At 38.8% G+C, this 23,263-nt stretch overlaps 3 protein-coding genes across 4 annotated transcripts; 2 read left to right on the top strand and 1 right to left on the bottom strand.

The window, feature by feature from the left end:
- Positions 1-504: 504 nt before the first annotated feature.
- On the bottom strand, positions 505-6,765 carry LOC103997842 (26S proteasome regulatory subunit 6A homolog). Its single transcript, XM_009419169.3, has 10 exons — positions 6,557-6,765; positions 6,329-6,445; positions 5,286-5,393; positions 4,446-4,637; positions 4,047-4,238; positions 3,531-3,649; positions 2,456-2,543; positions 1,326-1,445; positions 1,030-1,170; positions 505-803 (listed from the first exon to the last, which is right to left on the bottom strand). The coding sequence occupies exons 1-10, from the start codon at positions 6,677-6,679 to the stop codon at positions 726-728; spliced, it is 1,278 nt and encodes a 425-aa protein (XP_009417444.1). The 5' UTR covers positions 6,680-6,765; the 3' UTR covers positions 505-725.
- A 4,188-nt stretch (positions 6,766-10,953) lies between these two features.
- LOC135593023 (uncharacterized) lies at positions 10,954-14,803 on the top strand. The gene is made up of 5 exons (XM_065082821.1): positions 10,954-11,559; positions 12,139-12,175; positions 13,038-13,274; positions 13,394-13,441; positions 14,216-14,803. Exons 1-5 carry the CDS (start codon positions 11,255-11,257, stop codon positions 14,474-14,476), a joined length of 888 nt encoding a protein of 295 aa, XP_064938893.1. The 5' UTR covers positions 10,954-11,254; the 3' UTR covers positions 14,477-14,803.
- Positions 14,804-17,260: 2,457 nt separating this feature from the next.
- Positions 17,261-22,791, top strand: LOC135593024 (brassinosteroid-related acyltransferase 1-like). Of its 2 annotated transcripts, XM_065082823.1 has the most exons (4): positions 17,261-17,397; positions 17,577-17,886; positions 17,958-18,434; positions 21,603-22,791. In XM_065082823.1, the coding sequence occupies exons 2-4, from the start codon at positions 17,656-17,658 to the stop codon at positions 22,098-22,100; spliced, it is 1,206 nt and encodes a 401-aa protein (XP_064938895.1). In that variant the 5' UTR covers positions 17,261-17,397; positions 17,577-17,655; the 3' UTR covers positions 22,101-22,791. The 2 variants fall into 2 exon arrangements, with proteins under 2 accessions (XP_064938895.1, XP_064938894.1); XM_065082822.1 differs by having other exon boundaries at positions 17,286-17,886.
- Positions 22,792-23,263: the final 472 nt, after the last annotated feature.

Below are 23,263 nucleotides of genomic sequence, written 5' to 3' on the forward strand. Positions count from 1 at the left end.
GGATTATGTTTATGTATGTATGTATGTAACAGCCTGCCTACAACAGCTAATAACACTCGAGATTTCTGGTGCAATGTACTACGTCCAGATTGGCATGCAGTACACGACCGCCAATTGATCGAACAAAGAAACCACTGCTTTGCTCGTGACTTCACCGCTTTATTTCGACTTGGAGAGATGATCGATTGCAATCTGGTGACGATACGGAAAAGTGCCCAAGCTATTTTGACAGAAGACTTATAGAAAGTGCACAAGTTATTTGAATTGCTTTGGAAATCATCGAGACTGATGGCTAGGTGATGATAACTACTTGCACGCTTCAATAAGGATATTGAAGTGCGGCATTTTAAGGCCGTCAGTCTTTTTGTCTCTGTTAAGCTCAGTTATGTCTGTCCTCTGTTGCACTTTATAGGGTTATCGATGTTAAAGACATTATTACAGCATGATAAGTTTAATAGTTAGACGATGAATGATGTTCCAGAGTGTAATTAATACACATGCAAATGCGTAATGGTATAAGATCAACTATATTGAACCCCACATACAACTCAAGTTAAAATGATGAGTCGCTACCTTTGATAAATAGTGCAGAGCATGACCACTAAAAAAAGGTCTCGAATAAGGGTATGATCAGAACTGTTGCTGTTGGTGACTCAGAATAAAATAAGAGACTCGGGAAGATTGGAATGAGGTGGATCACAGGGTATATAGCACCAGGAACTAAACTAAGCATAATAATTTAAGCTGGCTTTCTTCTTCGCTTGAACTTGGATTATCCCTTCGTTGAAATCTTCATGTGTCACCTGAATCAAAATATAAAATCAGTCAGACTATTGTAACAAGAAGAGTCATGAAACAGAAAGCAATGGCCAGTATGCATGATTGTACTACCGGAGGAAATGAGCTTTAAGCAAGTTAAATTAGATCAGGCATGTAAACAAGGTAATTGGATGTTACAATGCAGAGATTCAGCTTTCATAGGGCACAAATTTAAACAAAATAGGAGAATGAAGAGAAACATAAGAGAACCTCAGTTGCATCTCGACGCAGGGCAAGCATGCCAGCTTCTACGCAGACTGCTTTAAGTTGTGCCCCATTGAAATCGTCAGTCGACCGAGCCAGCTCTTCAAAGTTCACATCAGGGTGCACATTCATTTTCCTCGAGTGAATCTAAATTTCAGAGATAAAAGGAAATAGGGCTCAATTCACAACATGAGGACATGCATTTCAAGTTATTTCTAGATTAGATGATAAGCATATGTTAGCTTTCTTCAACATAAAAATTTACTGAAGCATTTTCTCACAGCACAGAACATTTTTGCTACCTGCAATATTCGAGCTCTTGCCTCTTCGGATGGATGCGGGAACTCTATCTTGCGATCTAGACGTCCAGAACGCATAAGAGCAGGATCTAGAATGTCAGCACGATTTGTTGCTGCTATAACCTGTCAATTAACCAAAATCATGCATATATGTCTTTGAGAGAGAGATAGTGATGAAGGCAAGTGAAACCTAGCATCATAAGGCTCATCACAAACTGGTGGTAACCTAACTGCCAAGGCTGCAATCTAACAAGGAAATAAGTATAGTCACGCAGAATCATTTTAAGCTTGATAGCATAAGACTGTGTAATGGAAATTACTAATTGTGTGTAGAAAACTATTAGCAGTAGGACCAATAAACATCTGAAAGTAATGTGCAGCAGGATAATGCATTTCTTGATGTTGCGGTCAGCCTTATCTTAATGTTGTTGTCAACCTTACATCACAATAACACAATACAAAGGAAGACAGCACATTTTGGCAAATATGTCCATCTCTCTGATGCAGCCTATCTGACTGGGCAAGATTAAAGCACCATATTTCTAACATACAAAGGTCTGTTTGGCTTTTAAGTTCCAAACCTTTTTAAGGTATATTAACATGACAGTCTAAGTTAAAGAAATGTCAGCTATCTACTCTACAAGACAAGCTCATCCGGTTGTAACCTCACAAAAAGTGAATTCAAACCTGCACTTCTAGCAGACATGATTAGTTATATTGATAAAGCATCTAGCATAGATTGTTATAAACACTCATGCCTAGAACTGTAGTTGGAAAACTGCTTCACTATTAACTTGCAAAATGCATTTAGTAATGGATGCCTCTACTCAGGAATATGTATATAATTTTCACGTGCCAAGGAAAGAGGAGGACATCAGATGAAGTTCAAGTATTGTTATCCATATATGTTAATGATTGATATCGGGATATACTTGATCTGGTCTAAGGCAACACACATGATGCATTTCAAGAACTTAATTTCAGATCAGAAGAAAGACTACAAAGACAAGTGATGAACAAGCTAATATAGCTGCAGGAAGACTGTTCAAATTATCAAGCTACAAACATATGGGCAGCTTCTACCAAAAAGGAAATAATATTGTTTACATCATAAGCTAAATAAGAACACTGACCTTTATGCGTTCATCACTGCTAAAACCATCAAGTTGGTTAAGTAATTCAAGCATTGTCCGTTGCACCTCCCTGTCTCCACTCACTTCACTGCAAAAATAATGCAAAAAAAATGAGTACAATGTCTCTCTAAAAGATAAACTACTGCTATTCAATGACACAGTTGGGTTTCCCTATAAAGAAGATCCTTACTTTCTTAAGGTTAAGCAACTCCACTCAAACAAACTTCCTCTATTAAATTCCGAGCTAATTCATAAGTTGTAATAGGATTGCTACCTAATGCATATGCATCACTAAAGATTGACCTTCACCACCTAATCGTAATGCTAATGACCAATCTAACATTTAACTCCCTATCAACTAGGAGATATTTTTGGCCTCCTTCACATGGCAATGCTCCCTGATAAAGCTTTATGGCTCCAACTCTGCCAAAGCAGCCCCATCACAAAATAGCATTCTTCATATGGAAAACACTTTAGTAAACCATAGCTACTATAGCTAACAATTAGGACATAAAGCTTCCTGGATCAGGTATATGAATGTTTCTATTTCCAGGGATTTCAAAATAGGCAATCATTCACCACATAATTTAAATATCTCATTTATGTTTGATAAAATATAGGGATTGTGTATATTTGTCTTTACTTAATTCCTTTGCAAGGAAACAATTCATCAAACAAACTATTCTCTCGAAAGTGAAATCAGAACAGGAAAAAAATGTCAGCACCTCAGCATGGTGCACCATGCTGAAGTGAATAAAGGCATGAGCTTGCTTTTTAATCAATCCAGCAAATTAAGATGCATCAAATTACATAGCTCATATGACAATAAAATGACAAATGATGGTCACTCATGCTTACTAAATTATTAACTAACAATTATGAGTGAATTGATTCACATATATTCCGTTACAAAGAAAATTCTAACAGGCTAGGTCTTATACTACATCAACCTTGCGAATGAAAAAGACACAAACGAGTTTCTTGCAACATGGTACGATAAACAAGTCTCTTATCCAACACTAAGAATGGAAATATATATATTATAAGAGTGAAAAGAACAAGAAAAATGTCATACCTGTCAAAACGTTTGGTCCCTATTGCATCTATTTCATCTATAAAAATTATACATGGAGATTTCTCCTTCGCTAGTTGAAAGGCATCACGAACAAGTTTTGCACCATCACCAATAAACATCTGCATTAATTGGTTAAATAATCACTAAGCAGCTATATACTGATATATTTTAAAATAAAAGGCACAGAACAAGAACCCATATTCCTTATGCAGTATGCACATATTTGCATGCATTAAGTATCCCGTGCAGTAGGCTAAATTCGAATGAGAGTAACCTCTCATCCTCAGCCAGATTTTCCTAATATTTACAAGTTGATAATGACCATCTTGTAATATGAATTTAAAGCATACCATATGCTTTATTAAAATGTAACTGGTGATATTATCCTAAAAAAATGAACAATGAAAGAGAGAACAGTTTGTAAAGAAGGGAATAATGGGAAAGAATAATTTGTAGATTAACTCAACAAATGTGAGTAAAAGTTTTGCAAACTGTTCTTATGAAATTACAAAGTACCTGAACTAGTTGAGGACCTGCCAGCTTCAAGAAAGTTGCATTTGTTTGTGCAGCACATGCACGAGCCATCAAAGTCTTACCAGTTCCAGGAGGTCCATACAGAAGCACTCCTTTAGGAGGACGAATCCCTAATTTCTGGAAACGATCTTTGTGGGTCATTGGTAACACAATTGCCTCGACAAGTTCTTGGATCTGAGAATTACAAATATAAGCAAATAAATCAATATAGACAAGATCAACTTTCAGAGGCTTTCTATCGCTTCTCAACCCGAAGTACACAACTAAACAATCTAAGGGCCACATCTAGAAGGTCTGAAGGTGCTCTAGACTTGCAGAAGAACCCATGACAGATTTAGCACTTTGGTGGACTTGTATGACCATAGCACAAAGTTAGGATACCTGCTTCTCAAGGCCTCCTATGTCATTGTAGTCTTCCGTTGGCTTTTCATCAACTTCCATTGCCTTTACTCGTGAATCATATTCTGATGGAAGAGTGTCCAAGATCAAGTAGCTATCTTTGTTGACCCCGACAAGGTCACCAGGTTTCAGTTTATCAGGGTCCACTAATCCAACAACAGGAAGAAAGATAGTCTGGAACAAAAGAACAAACAGGAATAAGCCTCCAATAGCTTAGTTAGTCAAATATATAACTAAAAATGGTGATGTCATAGAAACAATCATCAAACTACAGCTTCTAAGAAAGCAAAATTTAGAAACATAGGGGAAGTTGCAGTATATGAAGCAAGAGAAACACCATGTAGAACATCACCACCAATTATTAGGATCTGTGCATGGTTTAGTTCTGTATAGTTCATAAGAACTTTTATATCAAGCTAGTAAACTCCATTTTGTGGTCCTTTTTCTCAAACCAATACAAACCATTTAACCAGTAAAACCAAACCAAATTAAACCAAAATATTATGCGATGCTTCAGTTTCTAATATGGCTTGCACTCTTTTTTTATAACTTATCCAACAGAACTTCAACAACAAATTATGCATGTTCAAATTTTCAAATGGCTAAAAAGATCCAAAAAGAATAAGAGCGAACAAGAACAAACGAGCAATTATGTAAGTTCAAAACCGATGGCAAATAAGGCAAGCTTTCAAGATGTTTGTTAAACATTAAGCAAAAATCTTGGCAGACAAAACCACCAATTGCACAAGAACAAAAAAGAGAAGTAATATTATATATAAACAAAAGAAGCAAATTTGGGCTGAGTTAGGACTCCTAGCTTACTTGTCGTGTCGAAGTTTTTAAGACAACACATTTGCCCTTCCTTTGAGAATCCAGATCAATATTGGCACCATCTTCCTCGCCCTCTTCTTCTGGATTCATTTCCAAAATCTAGACAACACAATAAGGTAAGCAACATGATAAATGTGTCCTTTAAATTTTAATAATCTAATGGATTTATTTATGTTCACGAAAGGAAAAATAAGAAAAAAGTATATATGCTGGAAGACAGATAGTATGTGTCAAAACAATTAACCCATCAACATGCACCTTTAATGTAAAAAAAGACGAACATTAGAAAAAGAGACAGAATAAATAATTCTTCCTAACTGCTTCTCTTTCATAATTTCAGTTCAATTATCTAGCTTCATATGCCGCTCACATATACATCCATCTCATAAACCAAAAAAGAATATACAGAAAATACATGAGAAAGACTTCAAGAATGAGAGCTGGCTGAGATGTTGATTATCCTAATAAATCACTACAAGATATTTGTCAATTCACCAGTGGCATTTCTAAATTATTTTGAGTTTTTTATCTACAAAGTAGGATAGGACTTCCAAGAGATAGGAAGTCCTATTTCTAAATTGTTGGTGAAGCTGCTTACAATCAGAGATAGGACTTCCAAGAGAAGCCACACCCATTATAAAGCTCCAAATTTTCAGAGAAGTACAGGTACTAAGACGTTTCATTTAACGCAGATTGGGATGTGCGGCAGATCAACATAACACTCCTCTATAAATATGCAGGGAAGATGCATTACACTCTAAGAGCAAAAAAAAGAAAACAGAAGGGAAGAAGACACACAGAAAGACGCTATTGAGATGGCAATGCATAGATCAAAATAAGCTAAGCTACCCTAAGCAACTGCAACGAGATTGAGAAGCAATTGACCATGCATTCAAGAGAGATGTTCTTTTTTTCCTTAAACTAACATGTCTACAGAAGATATAATGCAGGAAGAAGAATTTTTCCCCAAAACAAAAGAGTAAGCAAATGGATTCACGAATTTACAAGATAGAGCAGCAGATCAAGGGACTGACCTCAACGATGTTCCCCACAAGGTAGGGCAGCTGCTTGTTGAGCTTAATCTTCTCCTGATTCTCCTTGATTTTCTCCTTGAAGGACTCCAGTTCGAGATTCGCCCTCTGCAATTCATCCTGCAGTCGGACGCCAACAGATTTCGAGATCAGCAGGATCAATTACAATCACCGTGAAGATCGAACGGAAAATCAAGGAAACCCTAGTTTTCGGGGGTTAGGGTTTGAGACCTTGAGGATGCGGATCTCGTTGTCGAGCAGGCGAGAGGCCCTGATGACGTCGTCGGTGGTCATGGAGGATAGCTGGTCGTCCTCGAAGTTGGGATCCTCCGCCATCGCCGTCGCAGCCGCCATGGATCGTTGAAGCAAAAGACCGAAAGAGCGAGCGAAGCCCTCGTCCGACCCTCCCGCTTTGGCACCAAGGAAGCAAGCAAGCCGGCGTCTTAACTTTTTGGTCTATATATAGAGTCTGGGGAACCGGTTCATTTGATCTGGGCTTCCGGCCCATTTATTGGGCGAGTTAGACCGGCCCATTTATTGGGCGAGTTAGACCGGCCCAATTAGTGGTCTTCTGTGAATGGACCGGAGCTTCTAATCCGTCAAAAATATATCTTTTTTAAATTTCACATAATGGTTTATTATAATTGCAATTGAAATATTAAGCTAATATAACAAATAATTAAATGATAATTATGGTTGAACAATTTAATCCATTCTATTTCAACACATATTATACTTTTAGATTCTTTTTATTTTCTATGTAACTAAATAAAAAACTTATAACAAGACCTTTGATTTGTGAAAGTTATAAGTGATTATACACTATCAATAAATAAAATTTGTATTAATTAAATTAGTTGATAGATTTCAAACTCGCAATCTCAATTAACAAATAAGATATATATATATATATATATATATATATATATATATATATATATATATATATATATATATATATATATATATATATATATATATATATATATATATATATATATATTATTGTTGGTATGAAAATATTAAAATAGATGTGCGGAGGTAACGAAAAATATAAAAAAAATATATTTTTATTCTTGAACAATTAATTATCATTTTCGTAAAAAAAATAAAATAAAATATAAATAAATGTATATTTAAATTTTTTAGCTTTGCATATCTCCATACCATCAAAAAGCTCATATAGTCAATCATAAATAATTGAAACTTTATAATTTCATTATTATTGTTGTTATTAATATAGTATTTTTAAATTTCTAACCTAAAATAAATGAATCAAATATACTATCACCAGAATATTTATTAGGTATAAAAAACTTTGTAAGATGAGATCTCAAACTTTCAATATAAGATAAGTGAATAAGATTTATCACTAGTAGATTAATAAAAAATTATATGATAATGTTTTGAACTCACAATCTAGATTAAATGACTAACATGCATTAGCATCAAACTCAAATATATTTCAGGTGAAGTTCCAATGTCTTTCTCTTCTTTCTTCAATTTGTGCCCTAGAAACTTACACCTGAGCCATGGGAGTTGCCATGAAACAACTCATCTTTGCTCTCTTTCATTCAAGCATCAGTAGCATGCATCTGAGTCACACCCTGCATCACATGCCCCAGTCACTGAGCTTTGAGAAAGCTGGAACAAGATGTGACATGGAAACAAGGAAACCTTGCTAAAGCAACAAAGTCTATCTCAAGCCAACCAGTTGCACACAATCTGAAGTGAGAGGCAGTGCCTGACTCATCTGTGCTGGCTGAGAAGCCAACAAAGGAGAAGGCCAGCATGCATTGCATGCTGGCCTTCTGCTCTCATCTTTTTCTTTCTCCATGGCACAAACTTCCACAAGCATAGCTCCTCACCAATGTTGACCCCATCTCTGTCTCCTTTGACCACATTCCAATGCCATCCCCAAAGGGAAAGGTGAGAAAAAGGGGCATGGCTGCTGTGAGAGAGAGAGAGAGAGAGGAAAGCTGGGTCACAGGAACAGCTGCAGCTTTTCTAAAGCTTCTTCCAAACATTATCTTTGAAGGGCACAGACTTCTAATATGAGCAGCATCCACAGGGTTGGTTCTCATCATCAGTAAGAATGTTCAGTTGAAGCCATCGAGTTCCTCCATGCCAAGGGTTGGAGGGGTCATGTGATGCAAGTGATGTGAAGATGGCTTGGGGAGTGAAGAGAGGTGAAGGCCATGAATGTGTTCTGTCTTCTACCTCCAGATAACCAGAAAGGTAGCTCCTTACTTTCATTATTGTTGGGAAAAGATAAGGATATCAAATCAATAAGATCATATAAATATTTTTCACTAATCAAATCAATAAGATTATAAATATTCTTCTTTAGGTCAACTACATGATATCAAATATCATCAAAACTAACTCATGGCCCAGAAAATAATCACTTAAATCAACCATCAAAACATTTATGATTTCTTCTCCTAATATAGCCTCTTGTAGCCTATGACATCTTTTTTCTCCCTTATTTTACTATTTATATCAGACTCTATTGGTTACATCACTTGCCAAATAATAACAATTATTAGAATCAAAGAAAGATGATGATTGATTCTTTTTTTCCCAGCAGATGAAATATCTTCATCTGAATATTAATATGTGAATGGATATTATTCATTCAGCTTATCATTCTGAAGTTTATCTTAGGTGCAATGAGGCCGCAACTCCACACATTTTTGCCCAGAAAAAACAACATAAAGGTGGCAACTAAATCATCAAATCTGGAAGCTGTGACACAGCAGTGGAAACATGAACACAAGCAGCACTGTCTTGTCTCCCTTTTCCTTTGGCCCTTCCTTTTGTACTTGGACGCAGGTAAAACCTGTTGCAAAGGCTTACATCGACTGCAAAGAAGACCGAGGAAGAGCATGTCTTTTACCATGCAACGCAGCTGAAAGCTCGCAGGTTTGGCTCTTTCAGCTATGCGTTGGAATGCATGCTGCTGCTTTAGACTGTACCAAATGGCACCCATGGATGGTGGTGATGATGATGATGATGATGATGATGACATGGGGCTTTCGGAAAATGTTATGCTTTTGAGAAAAAACACCATCAATTATTCACTGCAATGGAAAAGGAATCACTTAGCTACTACAGGTTTGACTGCTTTCTTGCCAAAGACTTTGCAGCAACATATTCTTAATTACTTGTTCTTATCATAAATTATGTCTCACAAAGGTTTTCAAAACTACATATTAATTTTGTCGCTTAATTAATTATGTGACAAAGATATGTTAAATTTGTGAGTAGCAGTTTGTCCTAATTCTGTAGCTGATTTAGCATTTTAGTAGCTGTTTTCGGTGTTATTTGATACAAGAAAAACCTAATAATGTTTGATTCCAATGAGATTATAGCGAATGTCAATAAGATATAGAGGAGTCTTATGATAAAAAAAATTCATATAAAATAAAGAATCATTCAAGAATACGATCGACTATATTATCTTTTTAAAAGTATGCTCGATAAGTTTCTTTTCGATGCTCAAATAATATTGAAAAATATATATATTTGATTAAAAAAACATGTTGATGCTTAAAAAGTATGTAAATATTTTATTTTTCATAAGTAATTTTTTTATAATATCAAAAGTGTTAAGTTAGCAGTAAAAGTTTTCTAAATTTAAACGATTATAAGATATATATATATATATATATATATATATATATATATATATATATAGAGAGAGAGAGAGAGAGAGAGAGAGAGAGAGGATCTAAGAAAAAGTAATGGCGATGGGATCTAAGGAGATGACGACCACCAAAAAGGGGATCAGCGTATGTAGAATGTCCGACCACAATTCCCTGCAAAGATCCGACACATTTTTGTACCAATCTTTGACCAAATCCTCGCCCTTCAAATTTCCTATTTAATTAATTACCTTTCTCATATTCCTAATTCAATTTTTATATATGAAATTATTATTATTATTTATTCTTGAATTTATGTGCCCTAAATCCTCACTCAAATGCGTATATATATATTTACTGCGTTTCAAATGTCTTTGCAATTTGTAGTCACAACTATGGAATATATGCATAATAATTAGGTGCTAAGAGAGTAAAGAGGAGATGAGTACACGTGGAATATAGTAGAAGAGGATTAGCTGCATATTTAAATTTTATTTCCACTGGTAATCCAATATATATATATAAATATATTATTATTAACATAACCAAATGCCACCTAATAAATATCATTTTTTGTTTAATACAATTTCTATAAAATTTTGAAAATTAATTTAAATTAATTAGAATAATATGAAGTACTTATATATATATATATTTGTAATTGATAAATGTAAAGAAAAAATAAATATTTTAATAAAACATAGATTAATTCATCATAGTAAGGAAGAAAATTTTATTAAGCAAAAATTAGATAATTATGTATGAGAGAGAGAGAGAGAGAGAGAGAGAGAGAAAGAGATCTTTCTACCTGTTTAGGTTGTCAGTTGGTCTAACTCATTATCATCCCTTATCCCATCAAATCCAATTCCTTCTTCTATTAATGACTCTCTGTTTCAACACACACACACTCTCTCTCTCTCTCTCTCTCTCTCTCTCTCTCTCTCTCTCTATGACTACATTTCTTCCCTTCACTCTCATTAATCATGTAATTTGTATAAATATACAATTAATTAACTAACCTTTCTCTCTCATCCTCTGTTTCTCTCTCTTTATCTGAAAAATTATCATACAAAACAGCAGCATCAAAAGAAGAATAAAAGAAAAAGAACAGAAAAAGAGCGTGAGAGAGAGAGAGGGGGTGGGAGAGGAGGAGGTCGGAGAAAGAAATGAAGAGAAGAGGAGTAGGGAGGTGAGGAAGAGAGGATATAGTGGTGGCCTATTGGGACACCATCAATTGGGTGAAAGGTGGGATCTTTGGGGGGTTGGAAGGGAAGAGGGGGAGATGGGGAACGTGACATCGTCGGTGGCGGCACGGTTCGCGTTCTTCCCGCCGGAGCCGGCGACGTACGAGGTGTTCCGGGAGAGGGGAGGGGATGGGCGGCTCTGCCTGACGGGGCTGTCGCCGGAGAAGAACGTGGAGGTGCACCTGGTGGAGACCCGCGCCGGGAACCGAGTGGTGGCCACGTTCTGGCGCCACCCCCGCTCCCGCTTCACCGTCCTCTACTCCCACGGCAATGCCGCTGACCTCGGTCAGATGCTCGACCTCTTCCTTGAGCTCCGCGCACACCTCCGCGTCAATATCATGAGGTTTTTCGATTCCCTTGCCCTGTTCTCTCCGTCTCCTTTTTTCTCCCCTTCTATTAGATTGGCAAGGTTGGATCTTTATTGTAAAAGGGGAGTTCTTTTGGATGAGCTTGGTGTTTGGATTTAGTTCTTGTAGGTGAATGATGTCGATATGGTGAAATCTTGGGCGTTCTGATTACTGCTTAGGAACTTTGATGTTCTGAGAGTGGGAACAAGTATGTTTCACAAAGGAATTCCAAGCTTGTTTTTTGCTCAATATTTGTTATGGGTGCCTCATTTGATCATCTCTTGCATCCATGGTTGTCAGGAGTGTTGGAAAATCGATCAACTCGTAGATGCAGGTTACTGATATATTTTGTTTTTTTGTCTGTTTTCATGTAGCTTCCTCAAATGTTTTATCAAGGTTTATATAACACACAAGGCTGATGAAATGTGGAGTCTGTGGAGGGTCTATACATCCAGCCTCTAAATTTCTCAAGTTTCAAGCTCAAATTGGATAATAATAATACTATAAAATGAAACTGGAAATTGTTTTTGATGAAAACTGCAATTAAAACTGATTGATGATCTTCTCCTTTGCAGTTACGATTACTCAGGCTATGGAGCATCGACGGGGAAGGTAAACAATTGTCAAAAAAACATGTAATGGAATTTTCTTCTTCCTGCTTTCTTTTGGGATCTTGTAAGCTTAGTAGTTTTGTAACATTATGACAAAGGAATTATGTATTTTGGATCAAATTCGCCAAATCAATTGAAGTGAACTAAGAATAGGTAAAGACTACGGTCACATTTGCCATAGTCTATGATTTTAAATGGATGGTTTCCCCTCGAGGAAGTACCCACTTGGCATGGATGAATCTAAAGAGCCTCCGGTCATATAGTAAATTAAGTAGCGAGTTCTATTTTGACAGGTGAAACCGGTGGTTCATTCTCTCACAAACCTGATGTTGGCCCATTAATCTCAGGGGTGAATCGCCCCTGCTAAATAGCATTGTCACTTAACAAAATTTATCCATTCTATATGATACTTAGAAGTAACTGTTGGACTGAGCCACTCTGTGACAGTGGATTGTCAGTGAATCTAGAATTCATAGCTAAACATCATCAGTTCTGTTCATTTTACATAGCCGAAATAGTTAACCAGGGTTTCTGGTCTTCTAGCAATTCACATGGATGTGTGTAGTTGGCAAAAGGAACCCTAATTGCTATGATAGTTTTCTATAGTCAATCTTAGTGAAGGTGATATGTTGATTATTATTTTTTTCTTTCGTATGAACTGTTGTAATCACAATCTAAGTCTATTACATGCTTCTCAAGAACTTCATGATAGAGATGTTAAGGCAACAGCTGTAAATACTTTTATGGGACATTAGATATATTTCCAATGAAGAATGATTTATTATCAGAATCACTCATTCTATTCTAATTTTCGTGTCTGATGGTATCTCGTTTTCCTTGTTTTTTTCGTTTATTCGCAAAAGCCATCTGAATTCAACACATACTATGACATAGAAGCAGTATATGATTGTCTGAAGAAAGAGTATGGAATAAGACAGGAGGATCTCATTTTGTATGGCCAGTCTGTTGGTAGCGGACCAACATTGCACCTCGCTGCACGATTACAGAAACTGAGAGGCGTCGTTCTCCATAGTGCAATTCTCTCGGGCATACGTGTCTTGTATCCTGTGAAAGTGACATTCTGCTTTGATATCTTTAAAGTAAGTTCAGATTTTTCTTTATTCTGTTGGATCATATTCATTTTCTTGCTAGTACTTTACCTGCATTCTTTGACATTTTCTTTTACTATTACTGTGAAAGTTGGGATTTTTGTTTGCAGAACATTGACAAGATACGACAAGTCAACTGCCCAGTCTTTGTTATACATGTAAGCCTTTTCCCTCAGCCAATTCAATATATTAATTTCTTGTATCATATGAGCAATCATGTCTTGAAATATTATGTTACATGTTGGATGATCTTGCCATAAACTCATCGGACTTGCAAGTTAGTGAACATAAAACTTGTCTTACTGTGAGATTACAAATTATGAAAACAATTAAGAATGTCTCAAGTGCTTTGTCATTTTGCTCCCATTTGTGCCTTTATATCCTTGTCATCCATCATCCATGCCTTTTTGCCATCCAAATGAGGTAATAAGCTGCATACAACAGAAAAAAATAGAGAAGATTTGACAACATTTTTAATGTTCAACCTTTCAGCATGATTTGCATGAATAGCATTCCAAAATCAGGGAGAGCGACACCTGCCCTGAAACCAAAATACTACGTAGCGTGCTGCTTGATTCCTTCTCTATTAAGACCTGGTATGTTGCTCAAGTTCGTGCAGGGATTTGAAACTTTTTGTGCCGACGATTAGTTGAAAGTATTCTGTGACTAAAATAAGTAGCACAGTTGTCGGCTAAAGAGAGAATATTTGTATTGTTTGATTCAAACACACTCGATACTTTCTCTGGGAGTATTCAGGTTTCTCACCTTCACATTCTTTGATGTTATCTCTGAAACTGTCGGGGATATCTCTTAAGTACATGTTCACTGATTTCAATTCACTCATTTCGCTGATGCTCTTGATCTGTCAAATTCGTTATCAGATAAAGAATTCTCTTCATCAGACACCTTAATCAGGTTTAATTTATTTGTAGGGAACGGCTGATGACATTGTCGACTGGACTCATGGGAAACGTTTGTGGGAACTATCCAAAATAAAATATGATCCTCTGTGGATCAAGGGTGGTGGTCACTGCAACTTAGAGACATATCCTGAATATATCAAGCACTTGCGAAAATTTATTAATGCCATGGAGAAACTTCCACTTGTGAAACAGAACAACCAAAGCAGGCTTCCGACATCAACCATCACAGAATCAAAACATAACAAGTGCTTGAGATTTGGCAAGAGATAGCTGTTCGAACGACGCCCTGTAGGTTCATCTGCATCTGTGCCTCAATCCTTTGCACAAGTCTGCCTGTCTTCAACAGGCACCGCATGAGCTATGATCGATCGAAGACAAGGACCACAGAGAGTAGGTACATTATTGACTCAGAAAGCCGTAACTTCCGTGTCTAAAAATGATCCTAAAGAATACTAATCCGAGGAGATCCTGTCGCAATCCATGTCTCTGGAATCGACAAGTATGCTTCATCGATCCAATTATTTTTCTGATTTGCCAGATTGATGGCTTGTGTAAACACTTCCACTTCAAAAGCAAATACATGGTTTGTTTCTCGAATCTTGCACTCCATGTTCTCCTGCTTGAAAGAACACTTCTTCATGTAAGTCGGTAGATTTTGTTTTGCTTGACATTTTCTCCTCTGGACAACACTGAAAAGTGAAGCTAAATGATGAAAGATGGGAATCAAGTTTCTGATAGATTGTTGATGAGTGAAAATTGCTCCATTATGTAGAGTTAAGTGGAAGTATGTTTCTAGAAATGCTTGTTGTGTATACTAGTATGCATCTTAAAATGACCAACAGCAATATGTAGGTATGCTACCCAATGAGTTCTTATATATCCAACACTATAATGCTTTTCATTTTATCGGTAGATGATTCGCGCTTACTAGGAATTATATTTTTCATTTATCTTGTTGGTTGCCTCTCTTACCCATACTTGAATCTCAAACACCATCATGCATCAAACTTGAATGCTTAATTAGCAAACTGTTTCTACTGATGAGGGTGAATGAAATCATGAATTAGGTGACTCTGTTCATCCACAATTTGCAGAAGAACCACTGCCAGCTCCCAAGCTGGATTCACCTTTTCTTTAGAGGACACTTGACCATGCTTCCATTGCTTTTCTTGGATCACTCATCAACCCTAAGCCTAAAACGACCTCCATCTTATTCCTGCCCAGCTAGAAATGAGGCAGAGAGGATCCAAGTAGCTTTACTGCCATTCAAAATGGAGACAACACTCATCATTCCTCTCGACACTTTGCTCAGGACTTCCATGAACAAAGCAGCACCAAGGAACCAGTTGTCCTCCCACCTGGTTGGCTGTCGACTCTTATCCCCCCACCAAGACACGGCCCTCTGAAACCACCATGGGAACTCATCCTGAGTTGGAAGCTTGAGGATCCAGTGTGTTCCTGCAAAGAGTACCTGTGTGAAATCATGGAGATAAACTACAGCATATTAGTCAAGTGTAAACATGCAGCTCTATATTTTGGCTGCTAACATACTAATATGACTATCTCACTCCAATTATGACATGAACTCTTATCTTGATTTGATTTAGTTATAAATTTGATTTAATATTTTAACAAATTGAAAAATCTCTTGTACACATCAAGAAATCATAAAAGAGTGACAATATACCTCTATCTGACATGTTTGCTGAGCTCCCCTTGTTGAAGAGAATGTAGAACATCCCCTGGGAGTGCAAACACTTTCTGACTCTGCTTGTCGTCTTTCTTGCAACCAAGTAGCGAAGCATCATTTCTAAGGTGGATTGTGTGCCTAAGCAAGATCCCATATGCCATGCAAAGCATGTACAGTGCTCACCGTAGCTTTGATCTCAAGCATGTACGTCTTCAGAACGAAAGAGTTTGGCTTTGCGTTGTCCTGCGAAAAGCTTACTTTGTCCAGAGGGTTATTCTAGATATTCCAATATCTAATTTAGATTGTCGTATGACGGATCGTAGATTTGCCGACAGCTCGTGCGCGCACCGGGAAGACAATTCCAACGAGTGTATGTGCCATGAACATGGATCGATCGTATCCATACATGAGATATCATTCATGACAGCGGCAATTATTATTAGAAGATTGAGCGGCTGTAGACGACGACACGACGGCACTCGGCTCATGCAAAAGCGACTACTCCACGTGAATGCATGACATACGTAGTGCTGTACATCCCTATCGGAAGGGGATGCCTTCGCCCGCAGCAGCTGCCATGGGAGGCACGCCCAAAAGAAGACCCCATAGTTTATCTCAAAGGGAGGAGGGGAAAGGTTGAGGCTTGGGAGAGTGCAGTAGAGAGGGGCCATGATGTTAGGAAAGAGGGGTACAGGAGGACATTGCCCGGCTTCAGCTGCACGCATGCCCAGCCACAAACCAACACCCCTCCTCCTCCTCCCTCCTTTTCCAATGCCATCCCAACCCTCTTTCACAGCTACTCTCTCTCTCTCTCTCTCTCTCTCTCTCTCTCTCTCTCTCTGTGTCTCCTGTTGAAGGAGCTGGTGCACAGTTGGGTCCGTCCACACTGTCTAGAGTCCCAGAAATCGAGTAGGCTGTTGTGGAAGACCTAATTCTTATGCTCTGCGCATTGTCTTCAAGAGAACAAAAGTGTGCACCCTTTCCTCTTTACTCTCCTCCTTTCAAATTAATCTGAGGTCGGGACGGTGGAAGAGATAGTAAAGTATTGCGAGTAAAGAGGACAGAAGTCAGTGGCCCTGACTCGGGCATCTCTTTCTACGCTCATTTCCTTATTGTTCGAGCTGTACGACACGAGGAGGATAAGAACAGCACACGTTAATGGAAGGAAGGGTTTCGGATCATGGCTCTCTGCATGCATGCCGTAGCATGAACTCACCATTGGTTGCACTGTAGTTAAACAATCAAATTAGGGTTAGTGCATCTGCTTTTGGCACTCCCACTTACAGTAGGTAGACAAAGGAGACTAGCAGAAGCTTGCAGCCGACTCGTTCCATGACCCTACACGAGAAGTATTGGATGCATCACAAAGTCGTTGGTGCGAAAGGAACAAGACGATAGCATTCTTTTAGAGTAGCCTTTGGATGGCCATTTAGCTCAGCTGTTCTCTAACAAGCATCCCGTTTCTCCTCCTCTTCCTCCTCCCTGCTCTTTTCAGCCGAAGGTAGGGTGCATTTGAGCCATGGCAGCCAACAGAGTGGATTACCATGAGGTTTTCACCACCAAGACCATAACAGTCTGTCCACGAGCTCGCCCTCCTCATGCTCATGAGGCCAAAGTCATCCATCTCTCAAATCTGGACAGAAAGTGTCCCGCCCTAATGTACTTGGTGTTCTTTTACAGATCAACTCCACCCCTTCATGGCCGGCAGCTTTCATCTGCTTCTCTTTTCTCCTCCTTAAAAAGGGGACTGGAGGAGGCCATGTCCGATTGGTACCCAGCTGCAGGCCGGCTGTGCCTCGCCCCACCACCACCCACCGGGAAGATCAACCTGGCTTGCACCAATTCCGGTGCACTTCTGGTCGAGGCAGCCACCCGAGCTACGATTTCAGATCTCGGAGACCTAGCTCAGCACAATGACTTCTACGAACGCCTGGTCTGCAAGCCTCCCTCCGGGGCCTGCTTCGCCGACACGCCGCTTGTCGTCGGTCAGGTGAGTTCAGAACCATGCAGCTCACGACACTATGCCATGATAACATCCTATTCCTTCTTCCCTTCATGAAGGTGACCAAGTTTGCGTGTGGAGGCTACTCGATTGGGGTGGGCACAAACCACGCGCTCTTTGATGGGGCGGCAAACTACAGTTTCTTGAGTGCATGGGCTTCCAAGACGGTGGGGAGGGCAGCTGAAGGACAGGTGGAGCTCGTCGAGCCGGTCCATGAGAGAGGAAGGCTCTTGGTCTGCCATGGCCAGAGCCAGGTGAGCTTATCGAAGGCTGCCGATCGAGAAGGCGAGATGGGAGGGTTCATGGCTCTCGATCATCTGCATCAGCTGATCAAACAGGCAGTGTCTGCGAACTGCATCGTTCCCGGTGGGCAGCTGAAGCTCTCGGAGATGGACAGCACAGGGCACGAGCACTTGGTGCTGAGAACGTTCTCTGTGAGTGCTTCCATGGTGAGCAGGCTTAAGAGCAAAGCTGCAAGCGGCTCCGCTGGCATTTCCTGCTCTTCCTTCGAGGTGGTGGCTGCTCATCTATGGAAGGTAATGGAAATTGATATTAACCTCTCTCTCTCTCTCTCTCTGAGACATCAAATTCATCAGGAAACATATATATATCCATGCTAATATTACAATAAAAGAATGAAAATTACAAGATAAAATAGAAACATTGTTCACATAGAACTTATGATCTATATGGATACATGCAAGATTGTTCATATTGTTATGAACTAAGCCAAGAATACAAACAGTTGGTGCTCAAAGACATGCTTGTTCTTATTGTTATGAAATTGAGTTAGCCAAAGATGATGCCTCATGTAAACTTAGGTTGCTTATCTTCTGATTACACAACATAGATATCACATACAAAAGTAAGCTAGCAATCAAATCATGAACTCGAGCAATATAACAAATCAGAGAGCGAGAAGATTATATCCACTTCTTGACAATGATGGATGTGTGTTCATATATAGATTTATTCACCTAAATCATTTACATAATAAATATTCACCTAAATCAAATCCTTTCTTTTTTCCATCAAAGAATGTGGTCTTATGAAAGTTGACTTTGTTGATGTCCTTTTAGTAAAATGAAAGGTGATCATTGGACTTATATACAAGAAAAAGATATCCTAAAATTTTAATTTGGTGATTTCTAAATTATAATTCATGTGGCCTCTCTGATATGAAGGAAAGCATAATGGATGTTAAGTAGGATATTGGAATATAAATTTGTATCCACTTTTCATCAATGGGAATGTTGCCTTTTTTACTATGAACAAAATTAAGTTGACACATAAAACTTATATGTACAGTAGATTACATTCAAGCTGAGCTCAGTGCATGTTTACATGTGAATCTAATATGAACTGTTTTTATAACAATAGAATAATTATGAGGCTATCGTAATTTTTCGATAACACTTAGAACATGAGAATTTCTAAAAATGTGAAAAGAAGGAAAGAATTAGAAAAAGGAAAATTTCTATAAGGCCTTGATAATTCATAAGGAATATACTAAGCACATAATCCTATATATAAAGACCAGTTACTAGGATTCTATAACATAAAGAATAATTTAGTATTTTAGCAAATATTTCTTTGTAAGCAATCATCTATGATCTTGTATTCTGAATCCTCATAAACTTCCTTATAGAGCTTCCTAATTTCTCATACAGTTTGCAATCCTAAGCTTCCCATGTCTATACTTTTGATTGAACTACTAAGATGAACATGCTCTCTTCTTTTAGTTAAGTTGCTTCTTGTGTGGTCTTATATTCTTGTTCTCTGTGAGTGTTATTAGATACTGTTAGGTGTTAACACAACATATGAAGAATACAACAAACAATTTTGATTTCTTTTCACATATATCAATCACTTCATCTACACATAAAGAGCAAGACAAAGTGTCTCTTAATCTTCTTTGATCAGATTCCACATTGATAAAGAAAAATCATGCCAGTTTTACCTAAGGCTGATTTTGGGTTGAGTCATGTGTTTGCTTGTTTGCATGCATGCATACATTAACATATCTACATACATATATATATGTACATGTTGTGTCATCTAAATTTGGTTAATAATCACTCTAAAATTGTGGTAGAAAACATTTTGGAAGCTCAAAGGATCATTTAAATGTAAAGATTTGGTTTTTCATCAAGTGTTCCTGTCAAGTTGCATGGATTTTCTGTGTGCCATGAACTTGCTACTTTAGCAATCTTAGAAATCCAGCTAATAGAAGTCTTTTGATCACTGTGTTACATTTGTTTAGGTAGTCAAATTATCTTTTGAGATTCCTTTTAACTTTTGATTGAAAAGAATATATCACAAACAGGTTAAGGAAAATGGGTTGTTTCTCATGGTTAGGAATATCAATGACCAATGAGGAGCCAATAAAGGATAATATACTCTACAATAATGATATATGTAAAAGAAAAAAGTTTGTCTTGCAACTATGATAAAGGTTTGTGATCAAGGTTAGTTCTAAGAGTAGAATTATTGATCTACTAATGATGTGATGGTAGATCAGAATTTATGATGGCAAGGATTGTGACATTTCATAGGGAAAAAAAAGTTGAATGATACTTTTATCAAATGTAAAATGATTAAGAAAGATTGATCCAAATCAGTACCATCACCTGTCTATAATGATTAGATATCTACCAGTAGTTAGCACTCACCAATTTCTACAATTTGTAAGTATTACCACTAAGAATTAGGAGAAAAATCCTCAGATAGATATACTGTATACATTACTAGGTTAGAAGTACCTAATTCACCATGAAATTTGTGTTGAGTATGTGATGCTCAGTCTTTTCATTCATGGCTAGATTGAAGAATAACTAAATTCATCAAAAGAGAAGAGATCTTATAACTACAGAAAGATCTTGTTCCTAGAGAACTAGGTCATTGTAAATTGCATTTGCCTGTTACAAGATGATATTGGTGTTTTCATGACACACCTAGTTCAGTTTCATTTTGTGAAGAGACTTGAGGAAAATGTGTTCAGTACAATGGTCAACTAATATACACAAAGGAAAAATATTTACCTAATAGTGGATAGGTAAATTTGACATGGAAATCATAAGGTCAGATGGTCTTGAACCTGTGGGTTTTCTAGATAGTTGGGCTTGTTTGAGATTTAAGTGCACATAAATGAAGAGTATTTTTTGAGTCTGAAGCTGTTGATAAATCTTCATCAGTGGTTTATCAAAGAAAGCAGATTAATCTATTGAGAAAAAGAAGCAGAGTTCCTGAATGATGAAAGCAACACTGAACACTGGCCATATCTTAGCTAGCTTGTGTGGTACAATCTGTGTTTTTGGTAGCACAGACAGTAACATAATAGAGGATACAGAAGAAAATGATGGGAAGAATTCTACTAGAAAAGATCAAAGTAATTTATGAACACAGGAAAGTCACAACTTAATTCTCAGCTGAGTGCAAGCTTTGTTTGCTTGTTACATAATATGGTGTACAGGAGAATGATGAGAATAACTGTACAGGAAAAAGATCAGGTGATGAATGAACACAAAGGAAATCGCAGCTTGATTCTCAGCTGAGTTCAATCTTTGTTTGCTTGTTACATAATTGGCACATTATGGAAGATGATGAAAAGAACTCTACTGGAAGGGATCAGGTGATGAATGAACACAAGGAAATCACAGCTTAATTCTCAGCTGCATTCAATCTTTGTTTGCTTGCCACTGCAGGTGAGGACTAAAGCCTTCAACATAGCGAAGCACAGAATGGTGTGTCTCCAATTTGCAGTAGACGCGAGGGCTCGGATGCGTCCGCCACTGCCGAAAGGCTTCACAGGCAATGCCTATGTCCTCTCCTCCGTTGCATGCACCAGTGCCGAGCTTGAGGAGGCTAGCCTGGCTGCTGTGGTCGGAAAGATCAAGGTGGCAAAGCAGGCAGTGACTGACAGCTACGTGATGAAGTATCTGGCGGCCCTCAATGCCGCCCCCCAAGTGGCTCTCCCCCCACTGCCGGAGCTGACGATGGTGTCGGACTGGACAAAGACCCCGTACCACAGCATCGATTTCGGGATTGGGAAAGCAGTCTTTGTGACTCCCTTGGCCACTCCATTTCCTCAGGTTGCGTACTTCATGCAGAGCCCGAGTGAAGCGGGAAGGGTGGACGTGAGGATTGGGTTGCCTCACATGCATCTGCAGGCTTTCACCCGCTACTTCCTGTCTGCAATGTAATGACTAATAAGCTGGTCATCAGACATCCGATTGATGTATGTTGAATAAGTACCTAACTGTCACGAACGGTCGTCGCGCACCCGCAACAACTTCGTTCAACGAACCGTTCGTCGCTCATACCTGCATGTACAGCTGCTTGACAGTGTTTTCTCATGGTTTTGGGTCATTTTGCTTGTAAATATGTAAGTTCGAACAAGCTGCAGCGTTACAAAGCGACCGCTCACCGAACCGAGCAAAACAGCCCCAAAACAGCCCAAAACAGCTCCGTTTTCGCGTGCCGCGGGAGGTGAGCGGAGAGCTGCCTCCGCTCACCAAAATGTCAGCCATCTCAGACCCCAGGAACCCCCCGGGTGGCACAGGGCTGGATGGGGCTTCGGTTATATACCGGGCGTTGAACACTCTTTCGCAAGTTTGCACGTGACCTTTACGGGAACTTGGTTTTGCGCCCGAGAACAGGTGAGCGGCTGTTTGTGGGCTTGCAGTTGTTCGTTCATCCTTGAAAGCCTTGTTTTTCTCCCTCTCCCTCTTTTCTCTTGTGCACACAAGGTGTTCGACGAATTGCTTGTAAAGCTTTCCTTTTCGCGAGACTTCGGGACTTGTCCGTTGCTCGTTCTTTCGATCTAACTCTCTTTCTCTTTTACAGGTCCTTCGGGACCTGCGAGAGGTTACAAAGTGGCTGATCCTTGCAGAGCAAGATCGCAAGGGCGAAGCGTGACTTAGGCAACGCAAGCTAAGTTCGCGTCTTTGCCACACGGGTGACTCGCGACTTAGGCAACGCAAGCTAAGTTCGAGTCTTTGGCCGCAAGGGTGCCTCACGCCTTAGGCAATTCCAGCTAAGGTCGTGACATTGTGGTATCAGAGTGGGCAAGCTCTTCGATCGAACAGCGAACGAACTTCGCAACTTCGCCATGGCAAAGCATCGTGGCGAATCAAGCAAGACGGGGCAAGCCGGACCCTTGCCCCAAGCAGCCGCAGGTGGGCTGCATGTGCACACTCGCTCTCATACTGTTGGAGCCGCTCACGAGGATCGCGGCAGCGAACAGGATGAGCGAGAAGTTGGCAACTCTCCGCGAGCGGAGGAAGCACAATCTGGTGCGCTAACTGGGAAAAAGTCATAAGGAGAGACTCACGACGGCGGAAACCCGCCTGGATGTTCTAGAAGC

This window comes from Musa acuminata, chromosome BXJ1-9, assembly GCF_036884655.1.
Source record: "Musa acuminata AAA Group cultivar baxijiao chromosome BXJ1-9, Cavendish_Baxijiao_AAA, whole genome shotgun sequence".
NCBI lineage: Eukaryota > Viridiplantae > Streptophyta > Magnoliopsida > Zingiberales > Musaceae > Musa > Musa acuminata.

What these genes read in the sequence shown, in the direction of transcription:
- LOC103997842 (XM_009419169.3), bottom strand. Translation starts at nt 6,679, where the DNA reads ATGGCGGCTGCGACGGCGATGGCGGAGGATCCCAACTTCGAGGACGAC. An exon ending in GGGACCAAACGTTTTGACAG is followed by an intron (nt 2,544 to 3,530) that starts GTATGACATTTT and finishes TTATTTTTGCAG; the next exon opens with TGAAGTGAGTGGAGACAGGG. An exon ending in GCAGTGATGAACGCATAAAG is followed by an intron (nt 1,446 to 2,455) that starts GTCAGTGTTCTT and finishes GTTAATTGACAG; the next exon opens with GTTATAGCAGCAACAAATCG.
- LOC135593023 (XM_065082821.1), top strand. Translation starts at nt 11,255, where the DNA reads ATGGGGAACGTGACATCGTCGGTGGCGGCACGGTTCGCGTTCTTCCCG. An exon ending in CTCCGCGTCAATATCATGAG is followed by an intron (nt 11,560 to 12,138) that starts GTTTTTCGATTC and finishes TCTCCTTTGCAG; the next exon opens with TTACGATTACTCAGGCTATG. An exon ending in TCTGCTTTGATATCTTTAAA is followed by an intron (nt 13,275 to 13,393) that starts GTAAGTTCAGAT and finishes TTTTGTTTGCAG; the next exon opens with AACATTGACAAGATACGACA.
- LOC135593024 (XM_065082822.1), top strand. Translation starts at nt 17,416, where the DNA reads ATGGCAGCCAACAGAGTGGATTACCATGAGGTTTTCACCACCAAGACC. An exon ending in CGCCGCTTGTCGTCGGTCAG is followed by an intron (nt 17,887 to 17,957) that starts GTGAGTTCAGAA and finishes CCCTTCATGAAG; the next exon opens with GTGACCAAGTTTGCGTGTGG. An exon ending in TGGCTGCTCATCTATGGAAG is followed by an intron (nt 18,435 to 21,602) that starts GTAATGGAAATT and finishes TTGCCACTGCAG; the next exon opens with GTGAGGACTAAAGCCTTCAA.